The sequence below is a fragment of the Chaetomium strumarium genome (assembly GCF_033439665.1).
Source record: "Chaetomium strumarium strain CBS 333.67 chromosome Unknown B0T15scaffold_4, whole genome shotgun sequence".
In the NCBI taxonomy this organism is placed as follows: domain Eukaryota; kingdom Fungi; phylum Ascomycota; class Sordariomycetes; order Sordariales; family Chaetomiaceae; genus Chaetomium; species Chaetomium strumarium.
In genome coordinates, this window is record NW_026944432.1 from 1,838,078 (window position 1) to 1,852,269 (window position 14,192).

General features: G+C 57.2%; 5 protein-coding genes across 5 annotated transcripts; 3 read left to right on the forward strand and 2 right to left on the reverse strand.

Annotated features, from left to right (window-relative positions):
* The first annotated feature begins 391 nt into the window (after positions 1-391).
* Positions 392-4,875, forward strand: B0T15DRAFT_202866 (uncharacterized protein). Its single transcript, XM_062862590.1, has 4 exons — positions 392-587; positions 652-939; positions 1,000-1,162; positions 1,217-4,875. The coding sequence occupies exons 1-4, from the start codon at positions 564-566 to the stop codon at positions 4,441-4,443; spliced, it is 3,702 nt and encodes a 1,233-aa protein (XP_062721363.1). The 5' UTR covers positions 392-563; the 3' UTR covers positions 4,444-4,875.
* A 761-nt stretch (positions 4,876-5,636) lies between these two features.
* On the reverse strand, positions 5,637-6,657 carry B0T15DRAFT_202868 (necrosis inducing protein-domain-containing protein). Its single transcript, XM_062862591.1, has one exon. It carries the CDS (start codon positions 6,543-6,545, stop codon positions 5,670-5,672), a length of 876 nt encoding a protein of 291 aa, XP_062721364.1. The 5' UTR covers positions 6,546-6,657; the 3' UTR covers positions 5,637-5,669.
* Positions 6,658-7,853: 1,196 nt separating this feature from the next.
* Positions 7,854-9,233, forward strand: B0T15DRAFT_396556 (mitochondrial carrier domain-containing protein; the record flags this gene model as incomplete). Its single annotated transcript, XM_062864844.1, has 1 exon — positions 7,854-9,233. One exon carries the CDS (start codon positions 7,854-7,856, stop codon positions 9,231-9,233), a length of 1,380 nt encoding a protein of 459 aa, XP_062721365.1.
* A 1,280-nt stretch (positions 9,234-10,513) lies between these two features.
* On the forward strand, positions 10,514-12,174 carry B0T15DRAFT_202938 (glycoside hydrolase). Its single transcript, XM_062862593.1, has 3 exons — positions 10,514-10,820; positions 10,917-11,276; positions 11,410-12,174. The coding sequence occupies exons 1-3, from the start codon at positions 10,766-10,768 to the stop codon at positions 11,694-11,696; spliced, it is 702 nt and encodes a 233-aa protein (XP_062721366.1). The 5' UTR covers positions 10,514-10,765; the 3' UTR covers positions 11,697-12,174.
* B0T15DRAFT_202933 (glycoside hydrolase family 30 protein) lies at positions 12,018-13,901 on the reverse strand. The gene is made up of 3 exons (XM_062862592.1): positions 13,756-13,901; positions 12,795-13,702; positions 12,018-12,681 (listed from the first exon to the last, which is right to left on the reverse strand). Exons 2-3 carry the CDS (start codon positions 13,618-13,620, stop codon positions 12,059-12,061), a joined length of 1,449 nt encoding a protein of 482 aa, XP_062721367.1. The 5' UTR covers positions 13,621-13,702; positions 13,756-13,901; the 3' UTR covers positions 12,018-12,058.
* Positions 13,902-14,192: the final 291 nt, after the last annotated feature.

The window sequence follows — 14,192 nt, forward strand, 5'->3', positions numbered from 1 at the left end:
TTTACGTGCTGCCGAAGGATAATCTCTCCAAGACCTCCCCCTACGACCCTCTGAAACCTGGTTAAGCAGGGAAGAAACTACTGCTACCACTACGACGGTCGCCAGCTCGACCTTCGGGATCCGCAGCCCTGCCCCGACCGACATCGCAACGATTTCGCCGCCCCGAAACTCCCAAGGCTTGATGCTCGTACACGACCCCAGAGATCCCACCGCAGACATAATTTTCGTACATGGCCTGGGCGGATCCTCCTGGAGCACTTGGTGCTGGCGACATGATCCTTCCTTGTTTTGGCCCGCATGGCTTCAACATGAGCAAGGCCTATCGCATTTTAGGGTCTTTACCTTCGGATACAATGCCAACTGGCGAGGCCCAGATACGCCACTGAGTATCCTTGACTTTGCGAAGGGCCTTCTGGTTCGGATGAGGGGTTATGGCGACGACGACGCAAGCGCGCAGAGGTCACTTGGAAAGGTTAGTGCGACATCGAACGACACCGCTCGGCTCCGCGAGGCAGAGCTAGCCAGGGCTGCCATAGCGACCGATCATCTTCGTTGCCCACTCGATGGGAGGCCTTGTAGTGAAGAAGGTATGCGATGCACACTTACCTTATACACTCGACTGTGTACGGCCATTGCTCACCAGTCTACTAGGCTTATGTACTCGGGAAGTTTGACGAGCATTATACGGATATGGTAACTAGTGTTCACGGAATCGTTTTCCTGTCTACACCCCACAGGGGTTCTTCCTATGCGAGCTCCCTCAACACTCTCTCCGTCATGGTAGGGACATCGAACAAGGTGTACGTGTCCGAGTTGGACAGCAATTCCACTTCGATCGAGGATTTAAAAGGGCAATTCCGCGCGGTCTGTGGTAGTTTGCGTCTCGTCTCCATGTTCGAAACGCTTCCCACAAAAATATCACCTGCCGTCAGGAGATTGGTATGATCCCGATCCGGTATGTATGTACGAATGAGAGGGGATGATCGCTGATGGGCCTAGATCGTCGGAAAAGACACGGGAATCCTCAACTACCCGCAGGAGATCTCAGGCCCGGCGGACGCGGATCATCACACCATCTGCAAGTATCGTAGCCGGGTCGACGACAACTACATTCTGTTCATCACCTTCCTCAAGCAGATATCTCGTGATCTTGTCCCACACGGTAAGTTACCTAATTCCGCCGATGAAGATAGCTCTCTGCTGACAACTACTTAAGCTACACCTCCTGTGGCGCCCCCCGTCCCGATTGACCGAGCTCGAGCTCTTGAAGCCGTTCTTGGGATTGTGGAAAGTCCTCTCGAGGATCTGGAGAGATTCACTAGTCAGGCTTTGCCAGGGTCCGGCGAATGGCTTCGCGGACGAAAGACCTTCGCACACTGGCTGAGTGACCCTAGCGGAGAGGCGCGTCTATTCTCCTTGAGCGGCGTGCCCGGAACAGGCAAGTCTACTCTGGCAGCCATGACAATCCGCCACCTGCAGCATGTCTTCATGAATCAGAGCTGCCAATTCCATTTCTTCATGGAGTCCCAGCCGACGAAGCAGAGCCTCGCTTACTGCGTCCGGTCGATTGCTTGCCAGATCGGAATTGCCCACGACCTCTTCGCTGAGCGATTGCTTCGGTTACACCAAGATGTCGGAGATGTTCTGTCATCCCAGAAATATCAGACAATATGGGCAAAGGTGTTCGAAGGGATACTGTTCAAGCTTGACATTGGATACACCTTACACTGGGTATTCGATGCTGTGGACGAATCCCAGAACCCGCAGGCTTTCCTAAAGCTCCTCTGCACGATGCAGTCTGCTTCATGCATCGAAGTGATGTTTCTAACCCGTCCGAACAAAGACATCGTAAGCACCATGGCACAACGCGGTAAGGCCGCGGTGTTCGATACGATAAGTGTCCGAGACACGGCTGGAGATATCCGGGCCTACGTTGAGTCCGTCGTCAGTGAGACTCTCCCCAAAGAAAGTCGCATTCGGGGGGAGGTCATTGAACAGATACTATCGAGAACAGAGGGGTCATTCCTGTGGGCGCGCCTTGCCTTGGACAGTTTGCACCACAGCTGGCACACTCTGGGCGACATACGAAAGGCGATGGATGTCCTACCAAAGGATATGCATTCTTTATATCGCAACATGCTGCAGATCATCAGAGGGCAAGATCTGCGGCTCCAAGACATAGCACAGAGAATTCTGGCCTGGGTCGCATGCAGCTTCCGACCCATGAAAGTCGCAGAACTGCAAGCCGCATTGGAACCCGAGTTTGGAGGATTCATCAGTCTCAAAGACACCATCGTCGAAATATGTGGGCACTTTGTCAGGACCGACGGGGACATTGTATCTCTCATACACTCCACTGCTCGAAGCTTTCTAGTCACGCCCGACGCGGACGAGCCCGAGGTAGTCTCGTCAGAGGCGGGTCACGAAATGATTGCCAAGGCATGCCTACGGTACCTATCGGACGATCGATGGCGGCGGATTCTATCACAGGTCCCGGAAACCGGTACCGGGCACAAGGATCGGCTCGTCGCAGTCTACAACTCGCACTCGCTCTTGAGCTATGCGCTGAACAATTGGGCGTACCATGTGAGACATGCACCAGTCGACTCCCCAGCTTTGCTTCAGCATCTGAAGCTCTTCTTCTCGAAGCACGTACTCTGCTGGATACAAGCCGTGGCGCTCTCCAGGTCTCTACGTACGCTGCCGCAGGCGTCCCAGTACATCAAGCTCTATCTAAGACGACGGAAACGAAGAGCCGCGTCGTCACTCGACTCTGCGGTTCCACACAGCGCGTTGCTAGGCAAAACAGAAGTCCAGTTTCTCATACGATGGTCCGTCGATTTCATTCGTCTTCTCGGAAGGTTTGGTGAAAATCTGAGCGAGACTCCGTCTTCCATCTTCAAGCACATCCCGCCATTCTGTCCTAAGGACTCAATCATTGCTCAGTTCGGTGCACGCCAGGAGAATCCGCTTATCAGGGTTGGTGGGATTTCATCCCGCACTTGGGATGACAATCTTGCTAGGTTGTCAGTCGGACAAGATGAGCTGGCGTCGAAGGTTCGATGCACTGGCGTCTACTTCCTCACTCTAATCTCCAGAAACGGCACAGTGATCGTGTGGTCTGCGGAAACCTGCGAGGAACTCCGCCGTCTCGAACACGGCGAATGGGTTGTCCTCTTCGAAACGAACGGGACGGGCAGTCGGGTAGTCTTAAGCGGCCGGTTTACCTTCAAAGTCTGGGATATCTCTTCGGGACAACTGCTTCACTCGTTTGATAGAGATCCCAACCTCCGGCCAATGCAGCTTGCTTTTGGGGATGGCGACGCAAGCCTTGTTGTCGCCTACGATGACTATTTTGTCGTTTGGTACGATACCACTAGCGGCAGTGAGACGCGGAGCTTCTCAACCGAAGACCCCGAGAGACTTCGGGGTTGTCCCCGGCTCATGGCTTTGAGTCCGGACCTGACTCAAGTCGCTATTGCGTTCCGAGGGCGGCCGGTATTCGTGTGGGATATGAATGCAGCTTCTCCCACTCCACCTCGGCGATGTCTTCGCACCGCGGACGAGGTCAGATTGGACGAATCGGACGCCTACAGTGCCCCGGAGATTGCAGTTTGGCATCCCGATGGCGATTCCCTCTTCATCCTCTACCAGGACACGGTGATAGTCCACTGGAACATGATCGAGGACGAACGGTCAGAGCAGGACCACACCGTGGCGCGCGAAATGGTTGTGAACAGCGAGGAAACATTGCTGCTCACTAGCAACTTCAGCGGAGTATTGTCTGTGTGGGCATCGCCAAGGTTCAATCTAATCTATAGGCTCCATGCCAGCGACTACGTCCGGGATATGGCCTTCAGTCCCGAGTTGCAACGTATCTACGACATCAGGGGCTCCATTTGCTCCGCCTGGGAGCCGGACGCGCTTGTTCGCCCGGACGACATCGACCGTCATGCTGACAACTCAAGCAGCACGGCTGATGGATGGATGGTCTCCGAAGCAACATCAGAACCGGTATACTCACAGGTCCGCAGCGTTGAGCTTACCGCCCTTGCATACGACAGCGGCGGGGAATTCTACTGTTGTGGCAAGAGTGATGGAACAGTTGCCATCCACGACACGATTAAGGGGAAGATTTCGAGGAAGGTTTGCGCCCACGGAGCTACCAGCGATGTGATCAGCTTGACCTGGTCGGTGTCCGGAAGGTACCTCGTCAGTGGAGACGACACGGGGAAAATCATTGCAAAAAGGCTGAGGCTAAAGGAGGATGGCAAATGGGCAGTATTCCCAGTCTTCGAAACGCGATTCACGGACTCGGTCGCCGACCAATTCCTCTTCAGTCAAGACGAGAGCCTGTTGCTCATATCAACCCCTTGCGGTATCAAATCTGGGATCTCGCGGCTAAAACGGTGCTTCATGAAACGACAACCGCTGCAGAGCTGAACGGGCAATGGATTACCCATCCCTCTGACGACACCCGTCTGCTGTTCGTTGGCCAACACAACGTACACGTCCACGAGTGGCGGGATCTCACAAGTGAGACGGTTTACGACATCGCCACGAGTGATCCGGTTGACCAGATCGAAGAGGAAACCCCTCGACCACGGGATTTCAATGGCCCTGACAAGGTACAAACTTTAGCCACTACCCAGAGCCGCCGTTTCTTTGTCTGCCTGACTTCGCCGGAGCCTAAGAAAACGCGATCGAGAACGAACAGAGACAGGAATCAGATCAGCTTGCTCTTGGCAGCCGACCTGGGGCCTCAACCGTCAAATCCGCAACACAAAGTCAGACGCCGGCGACTGCCCGAGCTCTCAGCTCAGATACAGCGGTTCGTAGGATGCTACCGTGACAAGATAGTCTTCATCGACCATCACAATTGGTACGTGGTTTGAGTGTATTCCATCGCCTCCGTCTTCTTTTTCCCATGTCGGGAAAATGATATGAGTCTGGAAAATATCATTCTGTCCGAGCAAATATTGGTAAACCTCCCACTGATTGAGCTGCTGGACAGGTTGTGCACTAGTGACATCTCGTGGGACAGCAAAGCGCTGCCGAATGTTTGGCGGCATTTCTTCCTCCCGAGAGACTGGCTTGGTACAGAGTCTGCAATGCAATTGATACGATTTACCGAGCAAGGGGTTCTGCTCGTTCCAAGGAATGGTGAGGTGGCAATTGTGAGGTATGGGAGAGGGTTCTGAGGAGACAGTGCCAAGAGGTAAAGGTATAAGACATCTTTGTCTGGTACTTTCGAATCTGCCCGGTTCCAGGATGGTGTGGCTCACGTCAGTTCTCGGGAGTCCTAGAACTGTTCGATTCTATATTGAGCCTTGATAGCCTACGGCTTGCGGTTTTGGTTAGAAGGACCAATCTGTTCATCCGAAAATGCACGCCTTGATGATGACGACAATGAAAAATCTATTCGATCATGTACTTATATGGCGGATATCGTGTCTGTGGGAAAGCCTTCGCGCTCCCACCCCCCCAGACTACCTAGCTGGGCTGCAACAGGCCTCCTCCATTTCGCTCCCCGAGCTTGGTATCTCCCAATTCCTAAAAAGAACAAGATTGACCTGTATCGAAAATCGCAACAAGTCATATAGAAAACATGCCGAGCCTCTTAGCTCTCATCGACTCATGCCTCCACCAAGACAGGACAAACACCTTCATCAAGGCGTCCCCGGTGACCCGACATCCAGGTTCGGGTCAAAGTTGGCGATGGCCGGCGGCTTCGCGCGCCCGATGGCACCCGGGAAGGTGGAGTCTTTGAAGTCAATGGTCGCGGCGCCAAAGTCGTAGGCCATCAGCTTGTCGCGCACGGCAGTCGAAGGGAAGCCGTTGTACGACACGAGCGCACCGCGGAACCACACGCCCTTGGCGTTCTCGATCCTGTCGTCGTCGGCGTTGGCGAAGCGGAAGCAGTGCGTGCTGGCGCCGTCCTTGTGGTAGACCATCTTGGGATGGTCGCCGTCCCAGCGGACCTGGGACGCCGGCTTGACCTCGTAGTTGCCGTGCTGCGAGGCGGCGACGTACTCGGCCTTGCCCGTGGCGTCGCTCACCCACACGGCGATGTGCTCCCAGTCGTGCCTGTGGCCGGTGCCGAAGAAGTTCTGGATGGCCACGTCCTTCTCGAAGTAGTAGCCGTACAGGTAGATGCACCAGCCGTTGTTGCAGCGCTGCCGCGAGTAGACGTTGTTGTTGTCCAGGTCCGACGGGTCGCGGCAGTCGCTGGCGTAGCCCGTCCATTCGTTCGGCAGGCCCTGCACGATGTTGCCCTGCGCGTCGATCGCGGGGACGTTGTAGCAGCCATCCGTGTCGAAGTCCAGCGACGGCTGCCAGCGCAGATCGTTGGCTGTGGCGCGCTGTGGGAGCGCCGTCGGCGGGTTGGGCGCGCGAGCCAGGAGCAACGATGGCGCCGCGAGTACCGTCGTCGGCGCAGCCCCGGCGAGCAACACTAGCGCGTGGCTGAGCCTAGTCATGGCGCGGCGTGGTCGGCGGCTATAAAGGAGGAATGAAGGGCCTGAGGATGGTCGATGGCATCCCATCCGCTGACCCCTGAGTCGGGGTAGAGTATGACTTATAACATCGTCACCAATGCCGGCGCCACTGCAACAATCACTGCAAGTTGCTAGTGCAACTGCAACTGGCGGAGGGAACTTTCGCTTTCAATGAAACCTTGTCGATCGCCGGTGGTCTGCACATGGCAGCCGACCTCGGGCCGTCTTGAGACTGTCGATATCATGGGCCAGAACAGCGAATCCCATTCGCCATGTCGACCGGCGAGCGTGGAGGGAAAGGGAAGGTGAGGCCGCGCTCATGCACAACCTCCTCTCTGTGGCCCGCATGGCTGTTCCTGGTTCACATCAGAAGACCAGTGAGCTTCCATAGCTCAGGGTTGGCGTCGCATTGGCCTATGATCCTTCCGCCAATCGTGAGACGTTAATCTGAATTGTGATCTGGTCGCGCGCCAAGCCCCCGCCCCTGAACCCCTAACGAACTTCCCCTTTCCCTCCAGTCTGCCTGCCACGACATGCTGATGTGGATCCCAATTGGACACGGCGTCACCCCACCGCCGAACGACGGCTACCTTGAGAGACAAGAAGTGTTACCTTTAACTAACCCGGACGCTAATAAAATCGGCAGTAACGTTAAATTCAACTGATATGCGCAAGCTACGTACTGTACATAGGTACATACACGTGCAGGTAGTAAGCATCCTAAATTTCATGGAGCAAAATTACTAGGGCAGCAGCACCGCAGTACCCTATCTGGACCCTAACCCTACTGACCCACTAATTCCCCTCCAAGTCACCGAGCACTCAAAGCCTCAAGCCACTCATTTTCATAGAAACTTAGATACCGACACTGAAGCAAGCTCATGGAATCGTGGATAAACTAGCGGTAGTGGTTCGCTAGGCTGATTCAAGACTCATCATGCAAGCAGTGACGGGCAGTGGCCCTTGTGATCATGTCAGCAAGCCACTACGGTGTCGGTAACTGCCGAGCAACAGCTGGCTGGCAGCTGAGCGGAAGTGGACTCGCTGACAGCCCGACGTCGGTTAGTTCCGGCGCAAAACGGCGTTGGGAAGTCGAACCTCACACCCAAAATACTCACTCGCAACCGCATCAAGTCGATTGTAAGGTCAAAAGCGCAACACTGAGGGTAGGAGGAGGAAAGCGACCGAAAACAAACATGTTCCCTCAGAATGCGACGCTCCAACAACCGCGGTCGAGGTGACACCGATGGCCCATCTTCGTCCCAATCGCAATCGCAATCCCAAGACCCGCTGGCAGCGGACGACGGCCTCGGCAGCATGGACATGGGCACGCTCTACCCGGGCCTGCTCCCCGCCATGCCCGACAACGCCCCGCTCCCGGACAAAGCCCCCAGCAGCAACGCCGCAACCGGCGCATCGGCCGCGGGCGTGCGCGCGCTCACCTCCCAGGCCGTGGCCTTCTACTTCCGCGCGCCCGTCAAAGCCTTCTTCCGCACGCGCGTCGACTACCTGGCGTACGCGCGTGCGCTACAGGAGCGGGAGCGGGAGCGGGTGCTCGCTGCATCCATGTCTAGAGCAGGCCGATGCGGAGGCGGAGGCGGCGGCGGCGGCCCAGGGGCGGCCTTCTCCAGCTGGCTGCGCACCCGCCTGCACGCCACTACCCCGGGCGTGCTAGCCGCCGCCGTCCGCCGCTACGGCTGGCACGTCATCCCCGACCAGGTCCTACCGCCGCTGATCGCCAACGTCGGGGTCGGCGCCGTGCTGTATACGAGCTACCTGCAGGTGTTGGCGCGCTTGCATCCCGACAGCGGGCGCGCCAGTAAGCGGGTGTATCCGCCGCCGTCGCCGGGGGAGACCTTCGCCGCCGGGTTGGTGGCGGGGGCCATTCAGAGCGTGGTTGCCGCGCCGCTGGATGCGGTGCAGGCGAGATGGGATGTCGCGTCGGGGAGTGGGAACCCGATGCGGGACGGGGTGCCCGTGGGACGGGAACGGCCGACGAGTATGTGGGCTTTTAGCAGGGCCAAGCTAAAAGAGATCGGGCTGAGGGGGATCTTCGCCGGCTGGGGGCTGTCCTTTCTTAAGGATAGCATGGGCAGCGCCGTGTTCTTCAGCGTGTTTGAGTACCTCAAGGCGCAAGGGTACTATGGCTTTGTGACGTGGTATTACGGCGCGCTGAACGAGGATGCCGTGGTGCTGCTGTCCCGGAAACGACCGGGGCCCGAGGACGGACGCCCGGGAATGCGCCGGCAGGAGGACGAGGAGGATGATGGCCCCAGGATGCCGACGATCATTCGTCCGCACTACGCCATTGAGCCTGCCTTTCTGCTGCTTGCTGGTATGGGCGCCTCGGTTGCGCAGCAGGTCGTGCTGCATCCCCTGTCCCATGTTCAGTCCGAGCACTGGGAGCGGCTGGAGGGACTGGACGCCAAGGCACGGAAGCTCAAGGGAGAAGCTATGTCCGTGGACAGGCCGTCCAACTCGACACCCAAGTGGCGCATGTTCAGGGCGTATCGTGACGCATACAAGACCACTTGGGCAGAGTGTGCTGCCGAAGCTCAAGCGGCCGGCCTCAGCATGCGCCAGTGGTTGTATCGCGGCTTTTGGTGGAATACAATCCGCCAAGTGCCCAGCACGAGCGCGGGATTAATCATCTTTGAGTTGGTCAGGAGAAAGTATGGTCTTGGCGGCGACCAGGTCCGGATCAATAGGGATGGGTACGATATCCTTTTGGGTTAGATAAAGCTTAGACTTGGGAACAGCGGGGCGTTCTGTCTGGAATGAGGATTGGGTGAATTATCTACGAAGGGGCATGTCCTTGATAGACTCTTCTCAACATTTCATCCGAAGTTGATCGCACAAAGTTCTGACCTAGGGGACTTTTACTCCATGGCACATACTAGTTTTCCCAAAGGTGGCACTAGGTCAAGAGGGCGTTGAGCTCGTTGAGCTCGTCCATAAATCCGAGGGATCGGGGCTGAAATACCTCGATATCATGCCGGAATCCCCTTTCTACTCTGCCATTTAAATCCATATCTGTGAGTATTGTTCCAACTTTCTTCGAGCCTTCTCAGAGGATACGGGGAATGATAATATTATCAGTCAAACAAAATATCTGAGTATAAAATACCTCACGCACCCTTTGCGAGGGACACATAGACACTAAATACAGTCTTAGCTCTGCAGCCCTCGATAATAAAGCATCATTCCGACAGGCCATTCCTTTTTCTGCATGACTGCTCGGCACTGACGCAACCACCAGACAACATGAGCGGCAAAGCTGCCTCCGACGGAGACGTCGCGCCGCTTGCCAAGGTAACTATAGCCAGCCCAACTGCTACTGTGAAGCTGCTTTCTCAGCAGACACCACCACACAGATAGCCACCATCATCAGAGTTGCTAATGGTAACCCGAGAGTTGAGACCGGCTTTCCACCGTGGACAAAGGGGCATGTTAACCCCAGTCTCTTGCGAATCTTCGCAGAGCCTCATTGCGGCCGGCATAACAGTCTACTTTTATTGCTCTCCCAACGTCGCCCGTCGGTAACCGGCAAGCATGGACCGGTTGAAGATCGGCGCGGGTGATAGCCGGAATGGGATCATGGAGGATCTGGTACCGAGTGCAGCGACCCAGTGGCCGGGTTGCAACGTGGACTTGCCGAAACGGCCAATCCCATTCGTCGTCAACACCGGGGTTGCCAAGATGTTTCGTCTTTGTCCCGTGGAAGCGGTGGACTTGTCATGCTTGCCCGTCCTAAAGGGGTAAGGAGTCGGGATCAAAAGCCGCATGCAACACTGTTTGGCCCAAGTCTCCTGCAAGTCCCACTCCACCGTCGACTATGCGTATGGAGTCTAAACAGTATGGATGGATATGTCCGGGACTGCCAGGGGCGCAAAACCCGGTTTGCATAGCTGACACCGGTTCTTCATGATCCCCTTCATCTATTTCCGGTCGCTTAGGCGCCATCCATCTCGGCATTACACGGTGGGTTCTTGAAAGTCCATCCACAAATGGAGAGTTCACGCCCACACACGGGTCGCCGCTGCAACATTGACCTCTTGGTCTGCCGCGGATAGAAAGGGATGGAATCCGTGAGGGATCCGAAAATTGTGATGCGGGAGATCAGCAAACTATAAAGACTGGTGCAGAAGCTCATCCTGAAGATCTCTACTGCCATTGACCTAACTCCCTTGATCATCATCTAATCCAGCAAGCTTCCCAAAACTATCGTCCTTCGAGCGTTGAGACAGCTGCATCAGAAACTTTCCAAGATGAAGCTCACCTCTTCCGTTGCTCTGCTGGCCGCGGCGGGTGCCCAGGCCCACTGTCAGTTCTCGCCCCCTTGTCCCCTCGTCCCCATTACCGCCGGACTATGGAAGTCCTGCCTATACGGGGCCCATCCGCTGACAAGGCAGAAAACAGACACCTTCCCCAAGACCAATATCAACGGGCAGCTCTCGGCCGAGTGGGAGACGATCCGGCAGACCGAGAACCACTACTCGCACGGGCCGGTGACCGACGTCAGTTCGGAAGCCATCCGGTGCTACGAGCTCAGCCCCGGCACGGGCGCGCCCAAGATCGCCAGCGTGCAGGCCGGCAGCAACGTCACCTTCACCGTCGACTCCAACATCGGCCACCCGGGCCCGCTGCAGTTCTACATGGCCAAAGTGCCCGCCGGCCAGACGGCGGCCACCTTTGACGGCAAGGGTGCCGTGTGGTTCAAGATCTACCAGGACGGCCCATCCGGGCTCGGCACGAGCTCCATCACCTGGCCCAGCTCCGGTGCGTTTTTTTTTAGTTTTTCTTTTCTTTTTTTTTTCTTTTCTTTTTTTCCGTTTCTTCTTTTTTCTTCTTCTTTTGGTTTCTCTTCCATCATGTCCCAACCAACTAACTCCATGATACCACCCTATTCCAGGCAAAACCGAAGTATCGGTCCAGATCCCCAAGTGCGTCGCCAACGGCGACTACCTGCTGCGGGCCGAGCACATCGCGCTGCACAGCGCCGGCTCGGCCGGCGGCGCCCAGTTCTACCTCTCGTGCGCGCAGCTCACCGTCACGGGCGGCACGGGCACGCTCAACACGGGCTCGCTGGTCTCGTTCCCGGGCGCCTACAAGGCCACCGACCCGGGCATCCTCTTCCAGCTGTACTGGCCCATCCCGACCAGCTATACCAACCCGGGTCCGGCACCTGTGAAGTGCTAGTTCCAGTTTATCTTTTTTCTTTTTTCTACCTTTTGTGTGTAAAGGGTGGGCGCGTGAGTGAAGTACATATGAGGATTGGGCTTAAGCCAAGGGGCCTGGACACTGCTCTTGTTGTGAGCCGGTACATAAAGCTTCCAGCTTTCTCTTGTATATATTGCTACCTATGTCAGTTTCCGGCTTGCGTTTCGTGCTGTAGCCAATTGACTCCAAAGGTACCTATATTCCGACATTTTCGACTCCCACTATACAAGGTACTGCAGTACTATCGTAACAGTTACTAGTACTAGTACTGATACATACTGTAACGTTCGTTCATCTCCCACGATGCCACACCCAACACGCAAGCCCCCGCCAGTTCCGAGTCAAGCAGAAGAAGCCGGAAGCAACCAGGTCACGACACTGTTCGCAACCACATTGCCGCTCCACGTCTCGCCCTTGGCCGTCGTGAGCGTGACGTAGACGTCGTTGCCAAACGTGTTCTCAATCACCACGGTGCGCGTCTGGTCCGGGTTGAGCGTCGCGACCGACTGGATGCCGCCGCTGCCGGGGTACGTGTAGCTGCCGCTGCCGTCCAGCACGACGGCGCCCTTGGGGATGAAGCGGCTGAACTGGGCCATCATGTAGTAGTCGACCTGGAAGGCGTACGTGCCCGCGTCGACGTCGACCGTGACCAGGCCGCGGCAGGTGGTGCACGGCCCGCTGCCGCCGGACAGGTGCGGCCCTTGGTTGGTGTCGGTCGCCAGCGTCCAGGCCAGCGCGCCCCGCGCCCAGTTCTGCAGCGGGCCCATGGTGAAGTCGGCCGCCTGGCTCCACCCCGTCTGCGTCGACGTCCAGCACTCGGTCATGTACTGGTCCACCGACGGGTTCGCCTTGTGGAAGTCGCTCAGCACGCCCCAGTCGTTGTTGGGTGCGTAGCAGTGCCACGCGACCGTGTTGACGTATTGCGAGGCCTCATTCAGCACCGTCTGCGGGTAGCTGGGCTGGTCTGGGTATTGGGGAAAAAAAAAAAAAAGAAAAAGGTTTCGTTAGTTACTTTGGTTCTGGTATGACTACTACGTGTACTAGTAAGAAAAAGCCCGGATTGCAACCTCAACTCACCAGTGTTGTGGTCGTAGGCCCAGATGGCCGTGTTGAAGCCGGCGCTCCGCAACGCCGGCCCGACGTTCTCCTGGATCAGCCTGCCGGACTCGTCGGCGTAGATGTACATGGTGGGCATGCCGGCCTGGCTGTTCAGGGGCTCGTTCTGGATGGTGATGGCGTCGACGGTGACGCCCTGCGCCCGGTAGGCCTGCAGGTACTTGACAAAGTACTGGGCGTATTGGCTGGCGTAGGCGTGGTTGAGGTTGTTGTTCACCGTGGTGCCCTGCAGCACGCCGTTCAGCTTCATCCAGCCCGGCGGACTCCACACGGACCCGACAACGGTCAGGTCCGGCTGCAGCGACTTCATCCGCGCGAGCAGCTTCGCCATGGCGGTGCCGCGGTCGCCCAGGTTGAAACCGGACAGCGCCGTGTCGACCGTGCCGCCGTTGTCGTCGTATGAGTAGGACGGGTCCGCCGACAGGTCCGACGACGCGATCGTGTGCCGCATCAGCTTGAAGTTGGCGCCGGCGTCCGTCATAAGCTGGTTGAGCAGCGCCGTCAGCTTGTCTGCCGGCAGCTTGTTGAAGACGGCGACCGTGGCATCCGTCACGGCCGCCCCGAAGCCGTTGATGGTCTGCTTGTGGCCCGACGGCTGGTCGTTGATCGAGAGCTTCCATGTCGACCCGCTTCCCGGGTTGCCCGCCCCGCGGACCGGCGCGCCCACCGGCGTCAGCTTGTACGTGCCGTCCTTGTTGGAGGCGTACGCCTGCGGCGACGCCCGCGCATTGAGCGTAGCGCCCAGAGCCGCCGGCAAGCTCAGCAGGGCAAGTGCGAGGGACAGCATGGTGTGGCGTGAGAGTCGCTGTGACTGTCGACTGCGTCTGCAGTGGTGATCTCCTGAGACTCTTGATGGCCGACGACAAGCGCTGCCCTCCAACAGTTATAACTCAGGACTTACACCTCGGTCCCGGGTGCTTACTAGTACTAGTGCTCCTTCTATGGGTCGCCGTGCGGCACGGGACCGGCGAGGCCATCACGGTAGTACTGTATTGTAATCGGATTTGGCATGGTGTCATTTCTGAGCTGGAACTTTTCTTCTCTTTCCTTCACTTCCAACTCTGCTGCTCCTTCACCACGCCCCGCCCGAGTCGGTCCTTCCCCGGAGCCTCTCTCGAGTCGCGTTCGCTGCACCCCGCATATCCGGGGTTGAATGCGACATTGCGAGAGGCCGGCGACCACCGGCTTGGCGCTGCCCAATCCCGGAGTCCCGTCTCGCCGGGCGTGGAGTCAGCAAATCTCGCATGTCGCGAGCTGACGGCCCAACATGAAATGAGGGGTTTTGAAGCAGCGTTTCATGAAATGCTGTAGCCTGGATTTTAGCGTCCCCGTACTAAGCGTGTCACACACAGCCGGGAA